Source organism: Notolabrus celidotus, unplaced genomic scaffold (genome assembly GCF_009762535.1).
Source record: "Notolabrus celidotus isolate fNotCel1 unplaced genomic scaffold, fNotCel1.pri scaffold_171_arrow_ctg1, whole genome shotgun sequence".
In the NCBI taxonomy this organism is placed as follows: Eukaryota; Metazoa; Chordata; class Actinopteri; order Labriformes; family Labridae; genus Notolabrus; species Notolabrus celidotus.
The window spans coordinates 78,672-86,892 of NW_023260036.1; the positions used below are offsets into that span (position 1 = coordinate 78,672).

At 47.8% G+C, this 8,221-nt stretch overlaps 2 protein-coding genes across 2 annotated transcripts in view; one reads left to right on the forward strand and one right to left on the reverse strand.

Annotated features, from left to right (window-relative positions):
• LOC117808872 (CKLF-like MARVEL transmembrane domain-containing protein 7) overlaps positions 1-7,495 on the forward strand; it is a 9,420-nt gene extending 1,925 nt beyond the window's left edge. The window contains exons 2-5 of the mRNA XM_034678546.1: positions 1,480-1,656; positions 2,098-2,196; positions 3,259-3,340; positions 4,555-7,495. Coding sequence (XP_034534437.1) covers positions 1,480-1,656; positions 2,098-2,196; positions 3,259-3,340; positions 4,555-4,568 — 372 coding nt within the window. The 3' untranslated portion in view covers positions 4,569-7,495. The remainder of the gene's footprint in view (positions 1-1,479; positions 1,657-2,097; positions 2,197-3,258; positions 3,341-4,554) is intronic.
• On the reverse strand, positions 6,188-7,859 carry LOC117808861 (histidine-rich glycoprotein-like). Its single transcript, XM_034678527.1, has 2 exons — positions 7,790-7,859; positions 6,188-6,933 (listed from the first exon to the last, which is right to left on the reverse strand). The coding sequence occupies exons 1-2, from the start codon at positions 7,857-7,859 to the stop codon at positions 6,188-6,190; spliced, it is 816 nt and encodes a 271-aa protein (XP_034534418.1).
• Between the last annotated feature and the right edge of the window lie 362 nt (positions 7,860-8,221).

Here is an 8,221-nt window from a genome sequence, read left to right on the forward strand (position 1 = left end):
ATCTGTTCTTTAAATGATGAACTGTAGGACTTTATCATCAGCCTTACGACAGGAAGTAAATGAAAGATGATTTTAGATGATTCTTTTTCTGATACTGAGATTTGGGTGTTTGAGCCCCTCTCAACATAAATCCACAAATAACATGATACTGGTTTTAACACTGTCACCTTACGACACACTGTAACTGTACGACACACTGCCACTGTACGACACACTGCCACTGTACGACACACTGCCACTGTACGACACACTGTAACTGTACGACACACTGCCACTGTACGACACACTGCCACTGTACGACACACTGCCACTGTACGACACACTGTCACTGTACGACACACTGCCACTGTACGACACACTGTCACTGTACAACACACTGCCACTGTACGACACACTGTCACTGTACAACACACTGTCACTGTACGACACACTGCCACTGTACGACACACTGTCACTGTGCGACACACTGCCACTGTACAACACACTGCCACTGTACGACACACTGTCACTGTACAACACACTGTCACTGTACGACACACTGCCACTGTACGACACACTGCCACTGTACGACACACTGCCACTGTACGACACACTGCCACTGTACAACACACTGTCACTGTACAACACACTGCCACTGTACGACACACTGTCACTGTACAACACACTGCCACTGTACGACACACTGTCACTGTACAACACACTGTCACTGTACGACACACTGCCACTGTACGACACACTGTCACTGTACAACACACTGTCACTGTACGACACACTGCCACTGTACGACACACTGTCACTGTGCGACACACTGCCACTGTACGACACACTGCCACTGTACGACACACTGTCACCGTACGACACACTGTCACTGTACAACACACTGCCACTGTACGACACACTGCCACTGTACGACACACTGTCACTGTACGACACACTGCCACTGTACGACACACTGTCACTGTACGACACACTGTCACTGTACCTCACACTGTCACTGTACGACACACTGCCACTGTACGACACACTGCCACTGTACGATACACTGTCACTGTACCTCACACTGTCACTGTGCGACACACTGTCACTGTGCGACACACTGTCACTGTATGACACACTGTCACTGTATGACACACTGTCACTGTGCGACACACTGTCACTGTATGACACACTGTCACTGTATGACACACTGTCACTGTACGACACACTGTCACTGTACGACACACTGTCACTGTACCTCACACTGTCACTGTGCGACACACTGTCACTGTATGACACACTGTCACTGTATGACACACTGCACAGCCTCTCTGATACCTGATTGCAGCAGGTTTGAAGTGATCGGGGAAAGTAACTTCATGACCAGTGAACGCAGTGCACAACTTATAAACACTGGTCTGGTCACTAAAGTCAGTCATCCTAAGATAAGCCCAGATTGATCCTGGTTCAGTTTGTTAACTGTCCCTGTGTTTTCCCCCTCAGGTGGCTCTGCTCGTGGCGTTCCTGTGCGTCCGCTGTGCTCGGGGTTGGCCCAGCTGGGCGGCCTTCCAGTACTTTGAGGTGGTGTCTCTTTGGTTCCTCATAGCCCTCCTCGTCTTCTTCCTCATGCATCTGTTCAGGCTGCAGGAGAAGATGCCGTGCATCAACTGGCCTCTAACGGTGAGACACTGAACATTTTACCGCTGGTTGTTTGTGTGTGTCTTTGTGTGTCTGTGTGTGTGTGTCTGTGTGTGTGTGTGTGTGTGTGTCTGTGTTTGTGTGAAACACTAAGGCTGTATCCACACTTCGGTATTTCCGCTGAACTGTGGTGGTGCAGATCTGTCACTTTGATTGTCAGTGTTGCATAACAGGAAGTTATGTTATGTGTCCCAACAGGGTTTATTGGAGAGAAAGAAGGAAGGAAGGAAGGAAGCTTCTGTAATGAAATAGTGTCAGATGTCAGAACTGTCTCTGTCTTTAAAAATCAAGAAGTGATAAAAAGCTGAATAAATATCATCAAAGTGTTCATTTTGGAACTTGAAGCACTGTAAAAAGTGAAAGTTTCTTCTCCTGCTGTTTCAAACATGGCCTCTCTCTCATCAGTCTCTCCTGCTGTTTTAGGAGTTCTTTCATTACTCCGTCGGGTCGGTCCTCGTCCTGATTGCCGCCATTGTTGCAGCTGTGAAGAGTGCAGGAGTTTCAGCACTGGTGGTGGCTTCGGTACGTAAGCATAGACGGAGGGGTTTGACGATGTTTGATATTATAGAGATTTAGAGAAGAAGAGCACAGAAAATAAGACGGGTGACTCAGACACTAACCTGACCCTACAGTTCAAATTAATGGTACAGGTTTCACCTAACTGCTGCAGGACTATTTTGAAAACACAAACTGGTAGTGGTTTGCAGAGAGAGTAAAGACTTGGAGGAACACAGCTCACGGTTTCTGCTCATGGAGACCTGCAGGTCAGGAGACAGGCTGGCTTAAACCTGGAGCCAGCTGTTAAAGAAGCCAAGTGCATCTTTGAAAACAACAACCCCACGCAATATGTGGGGGTTGTTCATTTTCCTTTCATGAGTGTTTTAGTTTCATGAAAACAGAGTCAGAGTTAGACCTCTCTCTGATTGTCCCCCCCCCCCCCCCGTCCTTCCTGTGTCTGTCCTCCAAAATCACACAGGAGGTCACATTGACTTCCACACTGTTACCTTTGTTCCTCATAACTCCACTCACACTGATGCTCTCTGTGTTCCTCTGCTCTCTGTGTTCCTCTTCTCTCTGTGTTCCTCTGCTCTCTGTGTTCCTCTGCTCTCTGTGTTCCTCTGCTCACTATGTTCCTCTGCTCTCTGTGTTCCTCTGCTCTCTATGTTCCTCTGCTATTAAAGCATAACCAATTATAACTCATTATAAGCCCACATGAGAAGCAGACACAAAAGCTCTCTGAGCCTGAGCAGCTATTCCTTCTGCAGCAGGTGTGTTCCTCCTGCAGCAGGCATGTTCCTCCTGCAGCAGGTGTGTTCCTCCTCCTGCAGCAGGTGTGTTCCTCCTGCAGCAGGCGTGTTCCTCCTGCAGCAGGCGTGTTCCTCCTGCAGCGGGTGTGTTCCTCCTGCAGCAGGTGTGTTCCTCCTCCTGCAGCAGGTGTGTTCCTCCTGCAGCGGGTGTGTTCCTCCTTCAGGGGGTGTGTTCCTCCTTCAGGGGGTGTGTTCCTCCTGTAGCGGGTGTGTTCCTCCTGCAGCAGGTGTGCTCCTCCTGCACGTTAACGTTTCGCCCCTTGTTGTGTGTCTGCAGGTATTTGGGTTCATCGCCACGTTTCTGATGGCTGTTAGTTTGTGGTCCACCTACAGTGTCACCTGTGGAGTCCATCAGACAGGTACGTCAGCTCCTGCTCTCATTATTATTCACATGAATTCATGCTCGATCTGATGTTTGACATGAACGACTGATTACATCGTCGCCGCCTCGTGGTCATCTCTTGATATCTTTAATAGAAGTGTAGTAGTTTATAATGGAAACATCTTTCAGATAAAGGTCAGAGTAACTCCAGCTCTGCTGAAAGTAAACACTCACTCTTCCTTTCAGTGAGGAATGCTAACTATGCTAATCAGCCGTTACAGAGGAACTAAAGATGGAAATCTTCCATTTCTCCAAACACTGTGGGCTGTGATGGAAACTTCAGACATGAGAAGCAAGACTAACATGTGACCGACACATGACGCACATGTCATGACCACGAGACGACCACATGATGAACATGTCACGACCACGAAACGACCACATGATGAACATGTCACGGCCATGTGATGAACACTTGACGAACATGTCACGACCACGAAACGACCACATGATGAACATGTCACGGCCATGTGATGAACACTTGACGAACATGTCAAGACCTTGAGGCGACCACATGATGAACATGTCATGAACATGTCATGACCACATGATGAACATGTCATGACCACATGATGAACATGTCATGACCACAAGACGACCACATGATGAACATGTCACGACCTTGAGGCGACCACATGATGAACATGTCATGACCACGAAACGACCACATGATGAACATGTCATGAACATGTCATGACCACATGATGAACATGTCATGACCACAAGACGACCACATGATGAACATGTCACGAACATGTCATGACCACATGATGAACATGTCATGACCACGAAACGACCACATGATGAACACTTGACAAACATGTCAAGACCTTGAGGTGACCACATGATGAACATGTGACGAACATGTCACGACCACAAAACGACCACGAGATGAACATGTGATGAACACTCATGATGACATTTTTTTAACCACAGCGTGAACTTTTCTTTTTTACTCCTTTCTGTTTCTTTGTCCATTCTTAACTTTCTTCCATCCTTCTTTCCTTTGTGATTCCTTCTTCCTTTGATCCATCCTTTCCTCAACCCTTCCCTTCACTTCTTCTCTCATTCCTTTCTGCATTCCACCTTTCCTTTTTCAACTTCTTTATTCTCACCCCACCATCCTTTTCCTTTCCTCCTCCTGTCTTCCCTGCATCCTTCCTTCCTTCATCCTCCCCTCCCTCTCTCCAGGTGCAGCAGTGTAGTGATCTCCGCTCCATGAAGGAATCCAACGGCTGTGTGGGCAGTTTCCTGGAGTCCTGGAGTCCTGGATGCCTGGAGTCCCGGGGGATCCTGGAGTCCTGGAGTCCTGGATGCCTGGAGTCCTGGAGTCCTGGATGCCTGGAGTCCTGGAGTCCTGGATGCCTGGAGTCCTGGAGTCCTGGATGCCTGGAGTCCTGGAGTCCTGGATGCCTGGGGTCCTGGATGCCTGGAGTCCTGGAGTATTTTCTGCCTAGCAACAACCTGGATCGTCAAATGTGATTGGATTAGAATTCGTAGAGCTGCAGAGGTGATAGAAACACTGATCCAGGACCCACATCAACATCCCCGATCATCACGGTAAATCCGGAGAGGACTGTAGTTCCAGTGTTACTCAGATACCCAGAATTCATTTTGTTCTCTGTCATCTCAAGGTGCTTGGTGTCAGAATTTAACCATCCATGTAACATGTCTGGTAAAATCAGAATCTGAGTGACACCGAGATGACAACAGTCACTCACATGGTATTACTGTAATGACTACATTTCCCACAATCCCTGCTGCTCCCGCTCTGACTCTCCCTCCTTTACACGGTGGAGTCTCTCTCTCTCCTGCAGACGTCTGCTTTCAGAGAAGAGTTTAGAAAAGCTGTGTTTGTTGTTGAAATACTCACTGTCGTGTGCCATAGATGTATCCGGATGTTTTTCCTCCATAAGTCACATGTCACATGTTTCTGTGTCACGTCTTCATGCTACAGTTAGCTAAGTTAGCTTGATCTCTTATTTTATTCCTTCCAGTTTCTTTGGATCCTTCTTTGAATCTCGCTCGCGCTCAGTGAAGCAGTCTGGACCACGGATGTATTTCAACTTTTATAAAAATCACTTTTTCTAAAACGGCCAAAAAATGCACAGTATAGCCCTGTTACTGTTAGCTTGGGTTGCTAATCTTTGCTAGCACAATAGCGGTGTTTGTTTCATGTCGACATGCTAGTGTGCTAATAAATATTGACAAGCTAATGTTTTTTAAAACGTGCATGCTAATGACTGTTAGCATGCTAAAACATTTCTCAGGGCTAATTTATGTGTGCTACAAAAACACTAGCATGCTAAGAATTATGTGAATTGAAACACTGTAAAAACAAAACATTAGCATGCTAACAATGCTAACAGGCACAGAAACAAAGCGGGATCGGTTTCGTCGGGTCGTCTCTGCCGCAGAAATGTTCTCCAAACAGGAAGCTGTTCATGTCTGAGGAAGTTTAAATCACTGCTTCATTCTGTCTTCATGGGGTCACCTCATCCTCTTAAAGTCACGTTTAAGAGAGCAGCTCGCCGTCTGCTGTGAAAACCCGTTTACAATTCTGCTCCCAGCGGCCATGAGTTCAGACTGTTTGCATCTTTATTCCCAGTTTACAACACGACTGTCCTCGGTGCTCTGAAATCCAACCGTTCAGATTTATCCTGTTTTTACTCTCAGAAGCACATCGGTTCAAAAGAGAGCTGGGGGCGGGTCACGCTCCAGCAGATCCTATTTCAGAGGGTCAGATGCGGTGCGAGGGAATGCGCTGTGATGTGAAGCAGTTTTAAGCGATTTGATGCAATTCAAGCAGTGTGAAGCGATGTGGTCAGGTGCGACGCGATGCAGTGCGATGCGGTGCAGTGCGATGCAGTGCGATGCGGTGCAGTGCGATGCGGTGTGGTGCGATGCGGTGCGATACGGTGCGATGCGGTGCGATGCGGTGCAGTGCGACGAGATGCGGTGCGATGCGTTGCGGTGCGGTGCGGTGCGATGCGGTGTGGTGTGGTGTAAAGCGGTGCGATGCAGTCCGATGTAATGCGGTGTGGTGCGGTGTCAAGCGATGCGGTGTGAAGCAATGCAAGCGGTGTGATGTGATGCGGTGTGAAGCGATGCGGTGCGATGCGGTGCAGTGCGACGAGATGCGGTGCGATGCGATGTAGTGCGATGCGATGCGGTGTGGTGTGGTGTAAAGCGGTGCGATGCAGTCCGATGTAATGCGGTGTGGTGCGGTGTCAAGCGATGCGGTGTGAAGCAATGCAAGCGGTGTGAAGCGATGGGATGCGGTGCGATGCGGTGCGATGCGGTGCGATGCGATGCGGTGCAGTGCGACGAGATGCGGTGCGATGCGATGCGATGCGGTGTGGTGTGGTGTAAAGCGGTGCGATGCAGTCCGATGTAATGCGGTGTGGTGCGGTGTGAAGCGATGCGGTGTGAAGCAATGCAAGCGGTGTGATGTGATGCGGTGTGAAGCGATGCGATGCGGTGCAATGCGATGCGGTGTGGTGTGGTGTAAAGCGGTGCGGTGTGATGTGATGCGGTGTGAAGCGATGCGGTGTGATGTGATGCGGTCTGCTGCAACGTGATGCAGTCCCGGTTGTACATCAGTGCAACATTGAGGATGAGGTAGTAGCGGTTTGAGTCTGTCTTTACGTGCACCCCCACACTGTGTGTGTGTGTGTGTGTTGGGGGGACAGGGGGGAGAGGTGTTCTAGGACTGAAGCTGTTCCTCAACCTATTTGTTCCCAGTAGCGGTTCACAGAGGGAGTTGCCGAGGTGTGTTGTTCGATGCGATGTGTCGGGCCTTCTGCAGATTTTCATCACAAACACAGACGGATACAAACAAACGTATTTATTATTGAACAGATTAGTCACTCAAACAGGAAGTGGGACATAAACAACCTGAACTAAATGAAGAGAGATAAACAATATAAGAAATAAGAGGCATGTCCAGATGAAGAGAATAAATGTTGGTTTGAATTCAAACTTAAACATCATCATTTAGAAACAGTCCAATGAAATGATGCTTCTTTGTGAAAGCACATGAATCTGTGCCGACAGATTTCCTCATCACATGACCCTCAGCTGTTTTCTGTCCAATCACAGAGTCCGACACAAAAGCTCCCCACGGGACGGCGGACGTTAAAACACACAAACAAAGGGAGGGACTGAACCGAGCGCACGCTGTCAGCTGCTTGCTTTTATCCTCTTAGTTTTTATTCAGTTTGAAATGAAAAAAAAAGGGACCAAATATTAATCTGAAGCTAGGAGGTTACTCTGACGACAGACGGACACCAACGTTAACGTCCAGCCGGCTCATAAAGTCTCTGCTTCAGTCCGTCATGGCTCTGCTGTAAATCTTAATGCTGTTTAAATCCTGCAGACACAAACACTCTCTGTGTCACATCTAAAGATTTAAACCTGTAAATACTGTGTTTCCTGAAGCGCTCAGATGTGTTCAAGTACTCCTGAACGAGCTTGAACAAGTTTAAGATTATCATACTCAGATTAAAGATTATTCAGCTTCCTGTCCGTCACTCAGGCTAGCTACGGTTTGTCCTTCTGGCCGGTCTGGAGGTCTCACCTGTCCGTGTTTGTTATCTGTGTTTGTATCAGGTGAGCAGGAAGATTAAAGTTTAAAGGAAAAGAAGTGAAGAGAATGAAACGTGTGAAGATGAAAGCGTTTCGCTGCTGTAGAAGAAGTTTCAGTCAAATTAGCATCAAAGAAGTTTTTTATTCACACCTTAAAGTTTTACTCTCAGTCTGACTCTGTTTAAGAATGTAGCTCGTCTGCGAATGTTAGCTAGATAGCTTTTGTTAGCTCTGTTGCTCCTTCACAGATAGCTTTGGAGAGATTAGCATT